Here is a 22,000-nt window from a genome sequence, read left to right on the forward strand (position 1 = left end):
CTTTCCCCCGCGCCTCCCACTCGCCAGAGCCGGGGCGGACGGGCCCTGAATGAGGCGGAACCTTTTTTGGGGAGGGCAGCTCCGGTGGAGGCTCCTTCCGTTCCGGTTCCCTCGGCTCTCGGCTCTTTCCGCCTCGTCGCGGGTTTCGGGCTTCGGCTCTTTCCGGAGCGAGTTCGTTCTGTCTCTGACTCTCTAGCTCGCAGCTGCTACCGACGAGCTGCTGAGGAGCTGAGCTGGGCTGGGCTGCAGATGTCGGACTCGCTGCTCACTAAGGGGTCTGGGTTCTTGAACCCCGCCGGCGACGGGGTAGAGGCCGGAGCCGGATCTGGGGACTGTCCGGCCCCCACCGCAGGTACGTACCCCAGAAAACCGGGAACCTCGATAATTGAGGGATGAAGGGGTCCTCCAAGCGCTGGCCCTCCAAACACCCTCCTCTACACGGCTTCCCCTCACTGTCTTTTCATCCTTCTAGCAGGCATATGGTAGGAGCTTAATAAATGTTTATTGTTTAACCCATGCTTGCAGCCACTCGTGTGACATTGTAGGCTGCTACCTTCCACCCGGGAGGGGGGACCTTCCTCCATCCTTCTCCAGAGATGGACGTGGTGGACACGGACCTCGCCCAGCCCCACCCCTTCAGGATAGACTCACCCTTCCCTCCCCAGAGCGCGCCGCCACTCTCAAGCCCCTTACTACCCAATGGTTGCTGCTCTGGATGAACTTTCTAATTCCTGTTTCGGAATGTTCGTACTTCAGCTCTCCTGCTCGCCTCTGCCTAGATGAAGGTGTCAGCTGATTGCCCCTAATCGCCTCCCTTGCCCCACCCTCTTTTCAGCCCCAAGCCCTGCCCTCCTCTCTCCCCGAGACCCCTTCTTCTCAGCCCCTGATCCCTGGTCTCTGCCACCGTCCCTCACGCCACCGCCCCTTGGCTCCCCCATCCCCAACCAAGTCTTTTGCCTTTATCTGTCATTGACTCAGTTCTCTCATAGGATCATAGCTTTGGGACTGGAAGGGACCTTAGATCAAGAGGTTCTTAACTTAGAGTCCAGTAGACAAATTTCAGTCAGGCAACGAGCATTTATTTAAGCGCCTATAATGTGGTAGGCACTGTGCTAAATATTGGGCATCAGTGCCAAGAAAGGCAAGAGATATTCCCCTGCTCTCAGTTTAATGGGGAGGTCTGTGAACTTGGATGGGGAAAAAGTGATATGTTTTCACTAATCTTTGGTTTCTTTTATAATCCTATACATTTTGGGTTTTTTGCATTTAAAACATTCTGAGTAGTCCATAAACCTTACTAGACTGACAAGGGGATCTATCTCTCTCTCTCTCTCACACACACACACACACACGATTAAAAATCACTACCATAGATAGGTCATCCATTACAACCTATTCGTTTTACAGAGATGAAAATGAAATTCAAAGACTTTAAATGGCTTGCCCAGGTCACACAGCTTTAAGTAAATGTCTGAAGCCAGAGAAACCAGGTTTTCCTGAGGCCATTTCAGTACTCTATACAACACATCTATACATTTCATCTAGTGCTCCCTCCTTTTCCTCTGGCCAGGCCAGCACCTAACTACCTTCACTACCCCCTCCCCCAAACACACCTCTTCAGCTCTTGTCCTTGGGCCCCTTGATTTAGTAACTACTCCCTTTCCCTGCGTGTTCCTGTTGGTCTTGCCTTAGCTTAGTGGCTCTTCACTGGCTCTTGATTTAGCAGTGGGTTCCTTCAACAAGAAATAGACTCCAAATACCACCTTCGTTTTCCTTATCATCCTTCCTGCTCCCCTAAAAGAGGAGAGATCATTGGGGTTGTTTTTGAGGAAGTAAAACAAAGTCTAATTTATCAAGATGATTATTAATACATTTTTGAAATCAAGGTATAGATATTGTCTGTTATATTGTAACCATCAATACTATAGAAGACCACCAATTTGGCCACCTGAAGGACCCATGATATAATTTGTCTGTTGCATGGTTTTCCTTTGGCTAGAACCAGGTATCCCTGGAGATCCCTCTCTTTCCTACTTGTTTCCTCTATATGCCCCTGCCCCGCCCCACAAGGATGAGGGAAGAGAACCGTACAACTCTTTCCCATGACTTTTCTGTGGAAGCTTAAAATGTCATAGTGTTTGTCTCTGAATATTTTTCCTTGGCTTCCAGCTGGATGCTCCTTTCACTGCTTTTTCCCAGGCTACAGGGAATACTCAAGGGAGCATGTCAAGGTCCCCTTTGAAACACATTCCCATTTCTTCCTACTTCCCTCAACAAAGTATATGACATTGGACTTATAATAATGGGATTTAAGGTTAGTAAGTAGTCTGATAAGCACCTACCATCTCTCTTAAGCACTGGGGATACAAAAAAAAAGGCAAAAGTTGGTCTTTACCCTTGAGGAGGTCATAATCTAATGGAGGAGACAACAAACAAATATGTACAAACAAGCTATATACTGGATAAGTAGGAAATAATTAACAGAGGGAAGGCACTAGATCAAAGGGATTGGGAAAAGCTTCCTGTATAAAGTTAGATTTTAGCTGGGACCTGATGGAATCTAGGGAAGTCAAGAGGTGGCCATGAGGAGGGAGTGTGTTGCCAAAAGATGGAGTGTCTTGTTCATAGAAAAGCAAGGAGGTCAGTGTCACTAGATCAAAGAGTACATGGCAAGGAGTAAGAAGACTGGAAAGGTAGGAGAGGGCTAGGTTATAAAGGAGTTTGGGGGGCAGCTAGGTGGCGCAGTGGATAAAGCACTGGCCCTGGATTCAGGAGGACCTGAGTTAAAATCCAGCCTCAGACACTTGACACTAGCTGTGTGACCTTGGGCAAGTCACTTAACCCCCATTGCCCCCCCCCAAAAAAAAACACACACACAAAAATAAAGGAGTTTGAATGCCAAGTAGAAGATTTTGTGTTTGATCCTGGAGGTGATACAAAACCATTGGAGTTTTTTAAGAATGGGGATGATGTGGTTGGTCCTGTGCTTAAAAAAAAAAAACCAAAACACAACACTTTGGTGGCTGAACAGAAGATGTAGTAGAGAGAGACTTACGGTAAGCAGACCAACCAGTAGGCTATTTCAGTATTCAGGCATGAGGTGATGAGTGTCTGTGGCAGCAGTTATCACAGAAAGAGAAGGGGGTATATATGAGGAATGTTGCAAAGGTGAGAGATCAACAGGTCTTGGCCACAGATTGGACATGGAAATTGAAAGATGGTGAGGAATAGAGGACGACGAGTAGGTTGTGAGTCCAGGAGACTGGGAAGATGTTGGTGCCCTTGACAATAATAGAGAAGTTTGGAAGTGTCAAGGGTTTAAGGGAAGATAGAATGAGTTCCATTTTAAACATGTTGAGTTTGATGTCTACTAGACAGTCTAGTTTAAGAAGTCTGAAAGGAAGTTGGATATGTGTGACTGGAATCAGCAGAGAGGTTAGGGCCAGATAAGTGGATTTGAGAATTATCAGTATAGAAATGATTATTATTAATAAATGGGAGCTAATTAGATCTTCAAGTGACGTAGTATAGAGGAAATAGCAAAGAGTACCCAGGAAAGAGCTCTGTGTGACACAGTGAGCAGATATGATCTAGATGAAAATACAGCAAAGGAGACCAAAAAGAAGTAGTGAAATGGGTAGGGAGAGAACCAGGAGAGAGTGGTGTCCCAGAAACCTAAAGAGAAGAAAGTATCAAAGGGAAGAAGGAGATTGACAGTGTCAAACTCTTCAGAAAGGTAAAAAAGAATGAGAATTAAGATAAGGCCATTGGATTTGACAATTAAGAGACCACTGGTAGCTTGGGAGAGAGCAGTTTCTGTTGACCAAGATGAAGTCAGAAGCCCCATTGTAAGGAGTTAAGAAGAGAGGAAAAGGGGAGGAAATGGAGACACTTGTATTGTAGACAGCTTTTTTTCAAGGAGTTTAGTCACAAAGGGCAAAAACGATTATAAGATGAAAGCGTGGGTTGCGGCTGCTAGGTGGTGCAGTGAATAAAGCACCAGCCCTGGATTCAGGAGGACCTGAGGTCAAATCCAGCCTCAAAAACTTGACACTTAATAGCTGTGTGACCCTGGACAAGTCACTTAACCCTCATTGCCCTGCAAAAAAAAAGAAAAGAAAAGAAAGATGAAAGTGTGGGAATGAAAGGATCAAGTGTGAGTATTTTGAGGATTGGGGAGACAGGACATATTTGTAGGCAGTAGAGGAATCAGTAGACAGGGAAAGATTGAAAATAAGTGAAGGGGGGGATGATGGGGCAGGGGAGGAGGGAGCCAGGGGAAGCAGAGTAATCTGTTGGAGGACACAGGATGTAATGGGATTCCTTGTGTAGGTAGAGGGCTTTGCCTTGACAAGGAGGGGGCTACCTGTTCATGTGAGATGGGGATGAAGGAGGAGATAGTGACAGAAAGCATCTTCATGATTTGAGATGAGGAAGAGGGAACTCCCAGAGAATGGCCTCAACTTTTTCTGTAAAATATGAGGTTTTCAATTAAGAGGGTGGAAGAAGGGGAAAGCCATGTGAGGTTTGAGAAAGGATCAAAAGGTTTGAAAGAGCACTGTGGAAAGTAGGATAGTGAGGGGCAGCTAGGTGGCACAGTGGATAGAGCACCAGCCCTGGATTCAGGAGGACCTGAGTTCAAATCTGGCTTCAGACACTTAACACTTACTAGCTGTGTGACCCTGGGCAAGTCACTTAACCCCAATTGCCTCACCAAAAAAAAGAAAAAGAAAAGAAAAAAAAAGTAGGATAGTGAGTTGATAAAGGGAGGTGTAGAAGGATTGATTGCTTAGCAGCAGTGAAGAAAGTCAGGTGTTGTGTAATATAACTTTATAGCAGACTCAATCAGAATGGTTGTGTGATTTTCTCCACCTTCATTGAGCAACATGTTTAGGAGCAAAGGCAGTGGGTAATGGAAATGATCCAAAACTGAAGCTTGGCAGGGCACAATGAGCAATATAATAAGGGGGCGGGAGACTCAAAAGAAGAATACAATATAGAGTTGAATTGTTTCACCAAGGAGTCAAGATGGAGAAATGAGGAAAGAGTGGCCAGTGCAGGGATGCTGGCCTGGGAGAGAACTGAGGGGTTGAGGGATTGGAGGTCACAGTGTGGATGAAGAATAAGGTTTTGTAAGAGTAAGCAGAGGGAGAGCTGAAAAGCCAATAGATTATTGTAGATAAGGGGATTTCAGAGTTCGTGAACATGAAGGTGGTATGCTTGTGGGTGACCTTTCTATATAGCCAAGGTGGAGTGGAAGAATAGATCATGGGAAGTGAGAAGGTTAAGTATCTGAGCATTTAGGGTGTTTGAGTGAGTGTCAGTATGTATGTTCAAGTCCCCAAGTATGAGGGTAGGAGTTGGGGAGGAGATAGATTGTGAGCCAGGTACTGAACTCCTTGAAGAAGAAGAAAAAAAAAGTACCCCAAAGTTCTGTAGATGAGAGCTAGCAGGATTTTGATTGGATTGAAAATGTGATATAGACCTTAAAGGAAGAGAGGGTTAGTATTGGTGGTAGAGGGAGAACCTGGAAGTGGCAATGGGGAGCAAAGACTGTCCAAATCTCCTATCTTGACCTGTGATCTAAGAGCAATAGAATGAAAGTGCAGCCAGTATTGGAAAGGGTAGCCAGGGAGGCTGTGTATTCATGGGATGGCCAGATTTTTGTGATTGCCAGAAAATGGAAGAAGTGGAAGAAGAAAAGATTTAAGATGAAAGCAAGTTTGTCACCTACGGAGCAAGCATTCCAGAGGGCATGGTGGAAAAGGTGGGGTGGCATTTGGTTGGGACTTTGTGGTGGGAGGATTGAGGGACGTGTGGAAGTACTTTAGAGATCAGTCCCCTTTTAAGCATTTGAAACCCAGAGAGGTTAGGTAATGACAGACACACAGGTGTAGATAGCAGAAATGGGACTTCAAACCAGGTCCAGAGGAATGTTAGACTGTAGCCCAGAGAAAACTCTTTTATCTAATTTCACTAGTTGACACAGGATTGATTCAGCTCTGTATTTTTCTCTTCAGTGTTGGTAGAAAAAGCAGACATGATATATCTGTTGGTTTGGAGTTAATGAGATGAAGGCCTGCACTATGTTGGGCAGACTCCTGGTAGAAGAGGGAAGATATGGACAAGAATAGTATGGTATTGGTAGGCATGGTTGGTTTGGGTTGTTGATGATAGTAACTGACATGTCTATAGTACTTACATATATTATCTTATTTCATTTTCACATCAACCCTGTGGGCAGAGGCATTACAAATAGTATTATCCTTGTTTTGCAGTTGAGGAAACTAAGGCTGAGAAAGGTTAAATGACTTGCACAGGGTCACAGAGTATCAGAGCCAGGAACAGCTCTTTACAACCGATCTCTCAACTGCATCTTTGGAAGGAGTATATATGTTAATGACATCACATATCCATTGCTGGATGATGGCATAATTCATGTTATATGTTCATTTTTATGCTAATAAAGTGGGAGAATTTGGAAACACAATGCATAATCCCTTCCCTCAAGGAGCTTATAATTTATTTGGAGACACAAAATGAGTTTATTTGAAACTAAAACAAGCCATATGGGACTATATAATTTTTTCAATATGCTGTAGCAGTTAAGGCAGACCTTGAATGGGATCTTGCAGGATGGGTCGGGGTTAGGTAAAAGGAAACAAGGAATTTCATGAAATATTTTTAGAACAGAAAAAGAACCTTAAAGATCATCTGGTCCCAACTTCTTATTTTACAGTGGAGGAAATTGAGACCCCTTGATAGGTTAAAGAACTTGCTCAAGATTATACATCTAGTTGATGTGAAACAGCATGGTACAGTGGAAAGAAAAATGAATTTGGAGTCAGGGGATCTGGGTTTAAATCCTGATTTTCTTACTTATTTTATTACCTTTGTGATTTTGGAAAGTTGTTTAACATCTCTGGACCTCACTTTCCTCATCTGTAAAATGAGGCATTTAACTAGATGATTTCAGCTCTTCTGATGCCTAATCTAAAGCTTTTTCATCTCTGTCTTTAATGAGGAAAGTGATATCTAATGAAAAGCAGTATGACAAAGGTATGCAAAATGAACTAGAGTGAAGAAGGTGAAGGCAGATTGGCTAAGAAGGTTTTCATGATAATCCAATGAGGACCTGGTGGTGATAATGGAAAGAAAAGAGTGATTGCTCATGCTGGGCTGTGTCAATATAATAAAAATGACAATACTACCTAAATTAATTTACTTATTCAATTCCATACCAAACTATGAAAGCATTACTTTGAGACCTAGAAAAACAACAAAATGTTATCTGGGTTAGCAGATACATTTTTTTTTTAATGTATGAGGTATTTTATTTTTTCCATTACATGTAAAGATAGTTCTCAACTTTTGTTTATACAAGCTTTACAATTTCAGATTTTTCTCCCTCCCACCCCTCCCTCCCCCCTCCCCTAGACAGCAGGTAATCTGATATAGGTTATATCTATATATCTCTATACATATATATATATATATATATATATATATATATATACACATAATAACATTAATCCTATTTCTGCATTAATCCTGTTACAAGAGAAAGAATCAGAGCAGTGATGCAAAACCTCAAAATAGAAAGAAAAAAAAAACCAACAGCACCCAAAACAAAAGAAATAATATGGTTCAATCAGCATCTATACTCCACAGTTCTTTCTTTTTTTTTTTTTCTTGGATTTGGAGATCCTCTTCTATCATGAGTTCCCTGGAACTCTTCTGTACCATTGTATTGGTGAGAAGAATATAGTCCATCACAGTAGGTCAACACTCAATGTTGATGATACTGTGTACAATGTTCTTCTGGTTCTGCTCATCTCACTCATCATCAGCTCACGTAAGACCCTCCAGGTTTCTCTGAACTCTTCCTAGCAGATACATTTTTGATAACAAAGTGACAAGTTTCTCAAAAATTTGCCAAGCAATCAGGGCCTAGTAGTACTAGATCTCAGACCAAACTACAAAGCAGAGTGATCATCAAAACAATTTGAAAATGGCTAAAATTTGAAAGTCGATGAGCACAGAACAGATTAGGTATACAACATAGAGAAGCAAATGAACCATAGCAACAGTCTTAAATAAACAGAAAGATTGCAACAACTGGGCTGACTTAAAAATTGCTGGAATAGCTGGAAAGAGGTCTGGCCCAAGTTAAGTTTAGACCAACATTCATACTATTTACCACTATAAACCTAGATGTGCAAGGTCACCTCATTAAAAAAAAAAATCAAGGAACAACTTTAGATACTGGAATTAGAGGAGCAACTTTAGATAATGGAAGAGTTCATGGCCAAACAAGGAATAAAGAGTCTTATAAAAGGTAAAATGGATAGTTTCCATTACATAACATTGAAAAGTTTTTGCACAAAAAAATTAATGAGGTTAAATATAGAAAGCAAGTGGTTAACTGGGAAAATATTTGTCACAAGTTTCTTTGATAAATGATGATATCCAAGATAATATAAGTAACTTATTAGGATTTATAAGAACAAGAGTCATTTTCCACTTGATAAGTGGTCAAAAGATATGAACAGGTAGTTTAAAAAAATTTTTTTTTAATTTTGTTTTTGGTGAGGCAATTGGGGTTAAGTGACTTGCCCAGAGTCACACAGCTAGTAAGTGTTAAGTGTCTGAGGCCAGACTTGAACTCAGGTACTCCTGACTCCAGGGCCGGTCCTCTATCCACTGCGCCACCTAGCTGCCCCTGAACAGGTAGTTTTAAAGGAAAGAAATCCAAGCTATCAACACCTATATAAAAAATGCTCCAAAATCACTAATAATTAGAGAAATACAAGTTAAAACAGCTCTGAAGTTCCACTTCACACCCAATGGCAAAGATGACCAAAAAGGAAAATGACAAATATTGGAGGAACTTGGGGAAGATGTATTGTTGAGTCATTTTCAGTTATACCTTCATGACTCCATTTGGGGTTTTCTTGGCAAAGATATGGAGTGCTTTCTCTAACTCATTTTACAGGTGAGGAAACTAAAGAAAACAGGGTTAGGTGGCCTGCCCAGGGTCACACAGCTGGTAAGTGTCTGAGGCCAGATTTGAACTTAGGTCTTCTTGACTCCAGGGCCAGTGCTCTATCCACTGTGCTACTTAGCTGCTGGTGGGGAAAATAGACACATTAATTCACTGCTATTGGAGCTGTGAATTTATCTAGCCATCCTGGAAATCAATTTGGAACTAAGCGCAGCCACAAATCCAGAGTACTAATGATGAAACATGCTACCCACCTCTCTTCCAACAAAGGGATAATGGACTGAGGTGTAGAATATGACATAAATTTTGTGAAAATGTCACATTTGTGGATTTATGTTTCATAAGTATGCTTATTTGTTACAAAGATTGTAATTTTCCATTTTTCATTTACCAGGAGTGAGGAATGTGAGGTAGAGAAGGGAACTAGCAGTAGTATTGCCAAAGCAGAAGAAAAGCAAGTTATTGAAGCATTGTTAAACATGCACAAAAGATAACAAGGAATTTTAGGAAGAAATAAACGAGCAGGACAATTTTGAAATATACTTATATACTTAAAAAACACAAACTGTATGTAATTTGAGGTTTCACATAAATTTTTTTGGGGGGGTGAGTCAATTGGGGTTAAGTGACTTGCCTACGATTACACAACTAGTAATTGTTAAGTGTCTGAGGTCGGATTTGAACTCAGGTCCTCCTGAATCCAGGGCCAGTGCTCTATCCACTGCGCCACCTAGCTGCCCTTCACATAAATTTTTAAAAATTTTCTTTGTATGTGAAAGTTTTCATTTTTGTGTTAAATTTAGAATAAAAATTTTAATGGAATGGAGGGATATTTTAAATATAAGAGAAATTTTTATTTGATTTAGGATTTGAGGGCATAAAGAGAGATGAGTCAAAGATGACTCCAAGATTTTGAGCCTGGGTTATTGGGAAAGCGATGATGACATTGACAGATTTGGAAATTAGATGGGATAACTCACTTATCCCTCCTGTCTAACTTTTTGAATGTACAAGATATTTCCCCAGCCACACTTATAAATAGTCGATTTCTAAGAGATTTTCAGTTGTGCTGTAGGATTACAACTGGAATATCCAAGGTTGTACTTCAAGTTAGGATGAAAATATGTTGCAGGAGATGCTGAGATACTGACTGGACTGAGTTCTGTTACATTATGCTAGCCTTAAGGGGAAACTCTGCAAGCTGCTAAGTTTAAAAGGAACACACATCTGGTCACATTCTCCTTTCACCTTTTCCTAGAAAATAACACAACATATGATCAACAACCCTACAAGAATGAGACTGAATAAAAATTCTGTTATACTCTCCCAAAGGAGGATAAGCAATAAGAAATATGGAGTGTGTGTATACACACATACATACACACATGCATACATACATACAGAAATATACATATGTGTGTATACACACATGCTTTTAGCAAAGGAATGCCATTTTCAGCTTATGAGAACTATCCCAAATAATTGTGGCTCATGTTAAAAAATTGTTCGAAGCAGACCTTTTGGAAAGTCACACATTTATTATTAACTAAAGTTTTGGTAAGAAACCAGCTAGGAGTTAACCATATTTCAGTTATCAAGATGTACTTGTTTTATTTAATATGATTGTTTTTTAATAACCTCTTCTGCTTGGGGGCACATGAGTTCTTCAGTTCCCAAAAGAACAAGTTGCTTTTCAGAAAGTAAAGTACTTGGCATAGGTGTTACATCATTTGTCTTAATTTAGGGGATCTTTATGGTCAATAAGGAAGAAATTCTGCAATAGAGCACAGTGCTACTTTGATAGTTGTCTGTTTTGTCCATAAGATGTTGAACACTTAAAACTGTCGAAATAGAATTGATGCAGTCATTCATGGTTCTGAAATAATACAGTATGCATTTGGTATACAACAAATATTCTTTGTATCTTCTGATTTCCTGTCGTAGTTTTGTCTTAAGTAATATACTTTTTTTCATCCATCAATGAGCATTTAATAAGCACTCACTGAACAGTGAGATACAAAGACAAAATTCAATAGTCCCTTTCCTCAAAGACCTTACACTCTAACAGGAGAGACAAGCTGTACATATTTAAGTACACACACAAAGGATATATGCAAAATGAATACCAAGGAGTCTGGGGAGAGAAGAGTGAACTAGGATCAGCTGAGATCAGTTTTACCTAGGGCCTGTTTTGGTTGTTGCATAGTGCCTTGTAAATAGCCGGCACTTAAATGCTTATTGATTGATTGATTGATATTTTTACTTGCTAGGGCAGCAATGTTATCACTGTCAGTGATGATGTTGTTGTTCATCCTTCAATCTCAGAGAGGACCAGTGACATCATTGGGTGATGTCTTGACTTGAGTATGAATTGGATTTAAATGAGGCAAAGCTGCACAAAACAATCACTCTCCTTCTGAGTCATTGGAGTCCAGTGGTAAGACAAAAGTCAAGATAACTGGTCTTGGATCTGTTATCCAGGATCTCTCTCAGTGAAAAGAACACTGGAAGGAAGACCCAGAAGACCTGGATATTTTAATTCTTGCTCTGTCCCTAACTAGCATTGTGGCCTTGGGCATGTCATTTCATTTCTCTGGGCCTCTAGTTTCGCCATCTGTAAAATAAGTATAAGACCAGATAGTATCTAATGCCCTTTTCAAGCCTAAAATTTCTATGATTCTATAATATTAGTATTAATGATCCCCAACCAGGAATCCAAAACCTAGATCTTGTTGCTGTTCTACTCAGGAGTTTTGAAAGATTGTTTTATGACTTAGTTGTAAAACAGATATTGACATTTTTTGTTGAAATATCTCCCATCTGTAAGAGATATAACTGATGTTATTGATTCCTCCAAATGTAAAAATATGGGATAACTTTTCCAATCCAAGAGTGGGGATGCTATTTCTCTAGCATTATAGATTTATAGTTCTATGGAGACTCTTCTGAAAAAACCTTGACCTCTCTGATAGTCAAATAATTTTCTTTATATTTTGGGGGAATGCAGGATGCACATAAATAGGAATCTATAGTAATATAAGGAAATCCTGATATTAGTCTTCTAATATATTGTCTGCAGAAAGAACTTTTATTTTGAAAGTTATATTAGATACAAGTTAAATTATTTTTAAATGGAACTACTTTTCTCACTTGACTATGCTTAATTTTGTTTTACAAATCATAAATTGTGGAGTTAATCTTGAGCTTCCTTTTTTTTTCCCCTATCTCATTTGACCTCTTAAGTACCCTGTTGCCTCTTTGAAGAGGGGACATTCACCATTCTTCTATATTATGTTTTGCTGAACTTCAGAGATTTATAAGTTGGAAGGGACTGCAGAGGTTATCTGGCCAATCTCGTACCTGAACAGAAATTTGCTTCATAAATTTTTATTAGTGCTCTTATCAGATACTGTATACTTTTATCAGTACATCTTGCTTTTTCTTCTTTGTTTTTTTCTAATTCACTAAAATCAGGCATTTTAAAAACCTGGAGTCATATAATTGTCTCCTTCCGTAAAGCAGGACTGCATTTTTCTCCCTCTTTATACTTGTGAATATAGAATTATATTGCTTCCTATCTACTTTCATCAGTTACTGCCCCTCTAAATCTAATTAGTTATATTATTCATAGTTCCCACCCACATCATTTAATTTAAAAATAATTCAGAGAATTCTTTTTAACTTAAAAATTATATCTAGCCATTTTATCAGAAACATTTTATTCCTAATTCTAAAAATATTTGCATGCATATTAGGATGTTAAGGTACTGTGAGGACCATGATGCTGATATCTTAGATAAGGCTGGTTCCTTATAAGTATTCTACCTTTTGGTTCAGTAGAAAATGACCTTTCCATAAGTATTTCTTTCCTAGATGGTTTTATGTTCTAAAGGTCAGTACTTATTGGGGTAATTGTTTTTTCTATTATCTTTTATATCCATTGGTATTTCCCCTTTTTTAAAAAAAATTTTTTTTCTGTGTAAACAAAGACATAGTCTTCATAAAATTTTAGTTATGTTCAGAGCAAGATGATGACCAATCAAGGAACAGGACTTGGGAAGCTGATGTATTTTTTTTTTAATTGAAGAATTGCTGATTTTTTAGAGAAATCATGGATGAAGAAACAATAAAGATGCAAGAAGACTAGGATTAGATAGATGTCTTGATTTTTTTGGTTTTTTGTTTTTTTGCAGGGCAATGAGAGTTAAGTGACTTGCCCAGGGTCACACAGCTAGTTAAGTGTCGAATGTCTGAGGCTGGATTTGAACTCAGGTCCTCCTGAATCCAAAGCTAGTGCTTTATTCACTGCACCACCTAGCTGCCCCTGATGTCTTGATTTTTTAAGTGGTAAAAAATGAATTTGAGAAACTGTAGATAAGCTGGAATTTTCCCTGAAAGTGGGGATCTGAGTCTTAACATTTCTTTTCTATGTATCCCAAGCACTTAGTAGTATTCAGTCAATCTTTGTTGAATGGAGTGAATCTATGAGTGAATTCAGTCTTGTATCATAGAATTATAGTTGTTAGATTCAAAGATGGATTTCTGAACCACCAGTCTATTTTATCCATATTCTACTGTTTCTTTGGCTGGTTTTGTATTATACATAGTTGGAATTTTCTTACCTTCCAATAATAGTTTATTCTTGATTGATAGTATGCCTGAGTTAGATAGACAAGAAACTCATTTGGTAAATAAGTTCTTGTCACACAAATGGGTTCTGATTATGATTGGATTTGAATGACTTGAAAAATTTATGTGTTTATCCTTCCAGGGTAAAGACTTTGCCCTGAATATGTTGAGAAGAAGAGAACTTGTTAACTTTTTTCCCCCAAGCAAATCAGTCAGGCAATTAACAGTGTGCTTCCTTTTTGTTTTCTCTTGAATATTAAATTATTTTCTCTTGTTTCTTTGCCTCCTTAGAAAATGAGGATCCAGACCAAAGAAGCAGTGATATTGCTTCCCCAATGATGACTGCCTCTGCTCAGGAGCCTTCATCCTCACCTGGAAGGTAGGAAGAGCAGCTCTTTGAAATAAACAGACCCCAGAACTTGTAGAGCTCTTTTCTTGCTTTAAGACTCAAAGTGCAGAGGAGAATAGCAGCCCTCAGGAAAAGACAAGTAAAAATAAGGAATAGGTCCCATTTTGTCCTACTTAATTCATCTGTCCTGAATTTTGTTTTATAGGTTGTGATACCTATTTTTAAGCTACTAGTTTTCTCATTAAACTTTATTACAGAAATCAAACTTACGCGTTTTAAGCATAGTTTCTTGGTCAGATGAGAGGCAGCCTGTTGTAATGGAGACAGTGCTGGACTCAGAATCAGTAATACTTGGGTTCAAATCCCATCATAAATACATATTAACTTTGTGACTATGGTCAAGTCACCTCTCTTCTGAGTCTTGGTTTACTTGTCTATAATATGGGGCAACAATAAGCCCCCTATTATGATGATCAATAAGTATTTATTAAAGTGCTTACTGTGTGCCCGACGCTATGTTAGTTACAAAGTCAAACAAAACAGACCTTACTTACCCTAAAAGAGTTTGCATTCTACTGGGGGAAATGACACATAGCATTTAGGTTAATGCAAAATATATACACAGTAGGGGCAGCTAGGTGGCGCAGTGGATAGAGCACCGGCCCTGGAGTCAGGAGTACCTGAGTTCAAATCCAGCCTCAGACACTTAACACTAGCTGTGTGACCTTGGGCAAGTCACTTAACCCCAATTGCCTCACTAAAAAAAAAATATATATATATATATATACAGTAAACACAAAGGTAATTGAGGTGGGAGTGGGGGGTGGAGTATAGTAACTGCCTAGAGAAAGAAAGACCATATGAGAGAAATGGCATTTAGACTGAGCTTTGAAGGAAGCTCAGACTTCTAAGAGGAGGAAGTGCCTTCTAGTCCTGGGAACTAGCGTGTGCAGAGTCACAGAGATAAAAGATGGCATATATGGAGTCTTTGGAACAGCAAATAGATCAGTTTGGCTAGAAGGTAAAGTACATGAAGAGGAATTATCTAGAAAGTTATCTAGAAAGGCTTTGGAAAATACAAATGTCAGTCACTCTTATTTTCAGACATAGGTAAAATAGAGTAGAGGACACAAAGCATATTTATATAAAAATGTTTGGGGGCGGGGTTCTGTGTTTGAATAGGCAGTTCATACACTGACAAAGGCATCTTATCTAAAGGATCTTTAAGTTTTATGAAAATATTACTACTCTGATCCTTAGGATTAATGTTTCTCAATTTGTTTCTTATGTTCCTTCTTCCCCACTATTAATGATTACTTATTAAATTACTTATTATTATTTATTAAATTTTGTACATCACATGTATGTGGCAGGGAGGATAGATGTAAAGAAAGGTTGAGAATGTATGAGAACTATCCGTATCCTTTGCCATTTCATTAAAAGCCTATGGACCACAGTCTGTGTAATGAGGCTTCCTAGTTCACAATACTGTGATATTGAAATCTCCCTATCCAGCATCTAAAGATTTGAGTGGGGGAGGCTCAGACAGTCCACGGACTGTCCTTGGGTGGTGGTGGTTGTTGTTCTGTCATTCGAGTCATGTCTTACTCTTCAGGATCCTATTTGGGGTTTGATAATATCTGTAAAAAATAGATTGATACCTGCAAGTGCTAAATAAATGTAAACTATTATTTTAATATCTCATGTTCACAACCCTGCAACTTAGGGTAAGACGAGTTTATTATTCCTGCTTCACTGTTGTTAGAACTGAGACTTTAGATGTGAAGTGACTTGCCCAGGGTGACACAGATAATATATAGAAAAGCTACAATTTAAAGGTCCATTTTCTGAATCCAAGTTCAATGTTCTTTTCACACAGCCAAGTCATCCAAGTGGGTTGTGAGATTTTCCCCCCTTCTTATACCTATGTGTGATTTCTTTTTTATCAGTCTCTAAGGGAAAAGTTCTTTCTTTTCCAGAATTCAGAATGCTAGTTATGAATGGCAAGGTGACAACACAATAGATTAGAATACTGGACCTTGAGTCAGGAAAAATACAACCCCTTACTGCTGTGGGACCCTGGGTGAGTCACAACCTCTGTGCCTTAGTTTCCTCATTTGTAAAATGAAGATAATACTAGTACCTATCTCCCAGAGTCATTGTGAAGATAAAAGAAGATATTTGTAAGTGCTTTGTAAAATCTTAAAAGCGCTGTATAAATGCTATCTATTATTCTAAAAGACTTTGTTCTTTCTTAAGGTTTTAGGTTATTGACTATAACAAACACTTTAGAAGAAACAGCTTCCTAAAGACTCTAGGGAATTTTATTAAATACATAGTTCATATGTCTTTACTGTCTTACAGTGTACAAAGAACTTAACCCAGTCCCATAGTATAAGTAGTATCTTTATTTTATGGTACTCTTTTTACCACCCTAGTTACAGAATGGTGACAGCTCTCAGTTTTCTTAATTCTCTCTCCTTATTCCTTACTCTGCTCCATATTCACGGAATCAGAGAATTTAGAGCTGGGAGATCATTTAATACAATCCCTTCATTTTACATATTTTCAGTATGTGTTGATTTGAAGGAGCTGCTATCACAGAAGAGCCTTTTTCTTTCTTTTTTTTTTTTTGCGGGGCAATGGGGGTTAAATGACTTGCCCAGGGTCACACAGCTAGTAAGTGTCAAGTGTCTGAGGCCAGATTTGAACTCAGGCACTCCTGAATCCAGGGCTGGTGCTTTATCCACCTAGCTGCTCCCCCTATTTTTCTTTTAATATTAAATACTTTTATCTTCGAAGAGGAAAAAGAGCAGTGTTAGGCAAGAAGACATTTAAGTTTGTTTTTTAAAAATCAGCACATGGTAAAGCCTAAAGTTTAGTAATTATTTTACATCTCTGTCAAAAATGATAGGGTTTTTTTTAAAAATACCACTGCCATCTCTAGTGAGACAGACTGAATGCTCTCCTCTTTCCACTAAACATACTTTTTCACTGTCTCACCTTTTCCAGATCAGTGGAGAGCAAAGGACTTGAAATGGGTATTTTCTCTTAACTATGGTTTATCATATGCATTGAGTAATTTGCAATTTAATTTACTTCCAACTCCCTACCCCCAAGTTCTTCTGAGAATAAAGAGCTGTCATGAATAATAATGACAGCAGCTCTTTTTTCACGTGGTATGTAATAGGTCTTTTTGATTAGGAAACTATGTATCTATGGAAAAGCATCAGGCCCCTGCTGGGCCTGGAGTCGGGAAGACTCATCTTCCTGAGTTAAAATCTAGCCTCAGACACTTTTTGCCCCTGTTTGTGTCAGTTCATCTATAAAACGAGCCAGAGAAGGAAAGGGCAAACCACTTCAGTATCTTTGCCAAAGAAAACCACAAAAAGTCAGACAGGACTCAAAAACAACAACAACAACAACATTGAAAGAAAGGTGCTAAAAGCAAAGAAAAGAATTCATTTTAGAAACAGTATGCAGTGAGTTCAGGCAAATGACCTGAAATAACGAATCTTCCTCATTAATTAGGAACTGAAGCTGTTTAGCCTGGAGAAGAAAAGATTTAAAGGGTAGGGGCAAGTTTGGATAGCTTTCTTCAGGTACTCGAAGGGCCATCCAGAAACAATAAGTAGATGTTGCAGAGAGGCAGATTCAGGTTTGATGTATTAAAAAAAAAACACAATTAGATCTATCCAGAAGTGGTATGGGCTCTCTCAGGAGGTTACCCCCTCACTAGGATGTCTTAAAAGAAAAACTGGGTGACCATGTGTTGGGAATGATTTGTAGAGGGATTCTTGTTCAGGTGTGGAATGGGCCAGATGGCCTCAGAGGTCTTTTCTAACCCTAGGTTTCTGTCGTTCATAGATCATAATTTTTGTTCTTTTTTTCTCAAAAAAGTACCATAATATTCAATTTCATGTATTGTGTTAAAAGAGGAGCAACACAATAACCCCATAGATCATACCTCCTGATTTTTTTAATGCTGTAAACCCTAAAGAATGCTTATAACCAGCTAAAGAAATGATAGTGAGCACATATTGTAATAAGTATTGGACGCATGTCAGGGAACCAGGGTACAAATGCCAACTCTTCCGCTTGCTACCTGGGTGAACTTGAATGAGTTACTTGACTTCCCTGGGTCTCAGTTTCCTACTCTGTGAAATGAGAGTTAAACTAGCTGAACTTCTCAGCTCTAAGGCTGTGATCTTATGACAGCTATGTATATCCTTGTTTCCCATAGACAGTCTTATATAAGCCAACTCATTTACTATGGGATAGATGGAAATCCTCCTCCAGTGCCTTATAGTGACATGGAGGTGACCTGGGCAAGTTCTTAAAAGTTATGCCACTGGGGGCAGCTAGGTGGCACAGCACCGGCCCTGGATTCAGGAGGACCTGAGTACACTTACTAGCTGTGTGACCCTGGGCAAGTCACTTGACCCTCATTGCCCTGCAAAAAACCCCCAAAACAAAAACAAAAAAAAAAAAAGCAAAACAAAAAGTTATGCCATTGGCATGTGCAAACATTGGCAAATTGATGATGGGGTATATATCATTCAGAGACCAGCCTACTTTGAAGAAATTATTCACTAGGTTGGTCTGAAAGTGAAGTATTTTTCAGCCACGGTAACTCTCAAAGACAGTCTACCAAGTAGTCAAGGGGTTGTGACTACATCAGAGGAGGGAACATCCAGAGCAGTAAAACAATAGATACTGGAAATATTTAAAGATAAAATTGAAATGACTTAGACACTGCAGATTAATTTCCCTTTTCTAAGTATTTGGGGGGAGAGGTAATCAATAAACTGAGGGACTTATTCTGTTTTATATGTATATATATATATATATATATATATATATATATTTTTTTTTTAAGTGAGGCAATTGGGGTTAAGTGACTTGTCCAGGGTCACACAGCTAGTAAGTGTTAAGTGTCTGAGGCCTGATTTGAACTCAGGTCCTCCTGACTCCAGGGCTGGTGCTCTATCCACTGCGCCACCTACCTGCCCCTGTTTTATATTTGTAATAAACTGACTCCAAAATGTAATTACTTCCCCAAAATGACTTGAGGCATCATACGTTTTTTGCAGATATTTTATTTTTTTTTTTAATGATAAAAGGAAATGATGAAAGACTTTGCTCCTGGAGTACAGGTAGATTTCTTTGTTAATCATTTTAAATGACCTTTGTTTTAATAATGGCTGTTCTGATTTGAGTTAGGTACCTTCTTTTTGACTCTATCCATGCCATTTAAAAAAATTTTGTGTGTGTGTGTGTGCTGGGCAATGGGGGTTAAGTGACTTGCCCAGGGTCACACAGCTAGTAAGTGTCAAGTGTCTGAGACTGGATTTGAACTTAGGTACTCCTGAATCCAGGGCCAGTGCTCTATCCACTGCACCACCTAGCTGCCCCTATCCATGTCATTTGATGTAAAGTGGAACAACTTAAGATTCCTCCTCTTCTCTCTTGTTTATCATCTGGAGAGGTCATTGGCATGAAATCATAGGAAACAGGTCCTTTGCTTTCTTTCTTTTTTTTCTTTTCTTTTTTCTTTTTTGGTGAGGTAATTGAGGTTAAGTGACTTGCCTAGGGTCACACAGCTGGTAAGTGTCAAGTGTCTGAGGCCAGATTTGAACTCAGGACCCCATGAATCCAGGGCCAGTGCTCTATCCACTGTGCCACCTAGCTGCCCCAGTACTTTGCTTTCTTTAGCCTCTGAGCTCTGGCTTTCAAAATTTCTGGTTAGTCAAATTTTAGTGATTGGGCAGCTAAAGTATTGGAAACTTAAGGACACTAGGCAGCAGAGGGGGTCCTTTGGATACTGACTTCTTCAAAAAGTTGCTCCAAAGTGAATGTTTCTCCGGAGAGCCCTTGAATTCATGTTTTGTCTTCTTCTGAGAGGCCAAAGATTGTATCTTCTGTGGCTGAGGATGTAGCAGAAAATCCTGGAAAAGGTGACGGTGCTTTGGAGGAGCAGTCATTGGTGGGTCAGGAAACACTGTCAGAAGACCCACTTCTTAAAGAGGTAAGGAGCATATACTCTCATATCTTAAAGGGGAAAATTTCTGATACTACAGTCTAGGAATTTTGATCCCTCTAAGTTTTGCTTGGCTAACTTTTTATATTTGTATTTCTAGCTCATCTCACAGAATTCCATCTCTCCTCTGTTCCAACACATTAAATGCTTCAATAATATAAGTTGAATAAAATCATTATACCATGTTCCCTAAAACTGCTTTGATATCAGATTAACTAATAATCAGATAGAATTATAGAATCATAGCCCTTATGAATGAAAAGGAGAACTTTAGAAGTCATCTGGTCCAATCCCTTCATTGTATGAATGAGGAAACTGAGGCAGAGACACAAAGTTGCATAGGCGGTAAATAATGGAGCCAACACCCAAAACCATTCTTCTGACTCCAGATCTTGTGTTCTTTCTATTCCACTATGTTGTCTCTATCATTGGGTTGTGTTTTTTTCCTGTCTCTCCCTTCCCCACTTAAGGAAAAAAAAAAAAAAGTAAATTTGCCTAAAGTTGCTGGTTAAGATTTCAGAGGAATGACATTACTCGACGAGCTCTTCATTCCATTATGGGTAGAGGAAGTATTAAAGAAATAAGTGAAAAAATATTCCTTTGGGGGAAGAGAAGGCTCATTTTGAACACCACCTCAAGGGATCTGGCTTACACAGACACACACACACACAGGGAACAAACTGGAAAGATTCGTTACTGGAAACAGATTCCTGTGAGAAAACTGTGGAAAAGGATTACAAACTCAATCTGTTTCCACATATTCACAATTGCACCACTTGTAAGTGAAAGTACCAGAGCCTCTAAAGCTCTTTCCCATTTCTTTGTGATATATTCTGTCCCTTTGCCAGTAGGTATAGTATTTCTATTAAACTAGCTGCTACTGGGTGAAGGAGCCAGGGAGTAATAGCACACCTTTCTCTACGTGCAGAGGTAGAACAGTGATCTGAAGGAAACATCCAAGATTAGATTATGGACCAGTCACATGAGTTAGAGAGGGCTTTGAATCTAAGAAGACAAAGCTGACCACATTTGTATTGTAAATTACAGGTCAGGCTTCCGGCAGCAAAAACAGTGTTTAAATATAAAACCAGCTCCCTGTTCTTCGTGTCAGTGATTAGATTATAATTATTTGCAGAGCACTATTAGGATTGAATAAAATAGAGAACAAGACAGTCCCTACCTCAGGGTGCTGACAAGGTAAACAGACAATGCAATTTAAACCTGGAACCACAGAGCCAGGTGGTACAGAGAAGAGAGTGTTTGTTTTGTGTATTTGTACAGTGCTTTTGTGAAGTATTAATTGACAGTTACCTGGAAGGTGGGAGGTGAATAGGGAAAGTAGGAGGGGAATTCATGGCACAGTGGGAGGGAGAGTTAAGTCCCAGGTGGCATAAGAACAGATGAAAATAGTTAGGGAGGTGCCTCTGCAGTATGAAAAATGAAAAATTGGAGTAGGTTGCAGAAATTTAATGCTAAAGAAAATACGATCACAGTTGTGGGCAAAGATTTTTAGAAAGTGTGGAGTTGGGTAAGTTGTGAAAGGCAGATGAAGGAGGAAGGAGAAATCTTTGAAATAAGAATATAACAACTAGAATAGAAGGGGGCCAGTAGAAATGGAATGAAGCCTGGTCATTGAGAGAAGAGCAAGGCTAAATGGGATATTAGGTCTTGAAGCAAGATAAAAGAGGAGATGTTTTCATTATTGATGCCAGTGTTAGAGTAAAATTATATTTTAGCTAGAAGCTTTTTGAACTATTCAGAGTAAAGAATGCTTAATAAGGACCTTTGGGGCATGCCCTTCAACCAGGACTCTGTTGTTCGGATGAGCAAGTACCAAGCACCAAAAGGATCAGGAGACATGGTTATGATCCAGTCCGACACGGGAGACACAGGAACCGTGGATGTCCTTTCAACTGAGTTGGAGTCTGCAGATCTCCTTGGAGAACAGAGAAGAGGTGAGATCATGGGAGAGAGAAGT

The 22,000-nt window shown here is 39.3% G+C and overlaps 1 protein-coding gene across 1 annotated transcript in view; it reads left to right on the forward strand.

Moving 5' to 3' along the window:
* The first annotated feature begins 115 nt into the window (after window positions 1-115).
* The window catches only part of TMED8 (transmembrane p24 trafficking protein family member 8), a 31,154-nt gene continuing 9,269 nt past the window's right edge, over window positions 116-22,000 (forward strand). The window contains exons 1-4 of the mRNA XM_043989797.1: window positions 116-352; window positions 13,925-14,012; window positions 19,887-20,010; window positions 21,830-21,977. Of these exons, the coding sequence (XP_043845732.1) occupies window positions 250-352; window positions 13,925-14,012; window positions 19,887-20,010; window positions 21,830-21,977 (463 nt within the window). The 5' untranslated portion in view covers window positions 116-249. The remainder of the gene's footprint in view (window positions 353-13,924; window positions 14,013-19,886; window positions 20,011-21,829; window positions 21,978-22,000) is intronic.

The sequence above is a fragment of the Dromiciops gliroides genome, chromosome 2 (genome assembly GCF_019393635.1).
Source record: "Dromiciops gliroides isolate mDroGli1 chromosome 2, mDroGli1.pri, whole genome shotgun sequence".
Lineage (NCBI taxonomy): Eukaryota > Metazoa > Chordata > Mammalia > Microbiotheria > Microbiotheriidae > Dromiciops > Dromiciops gliroides.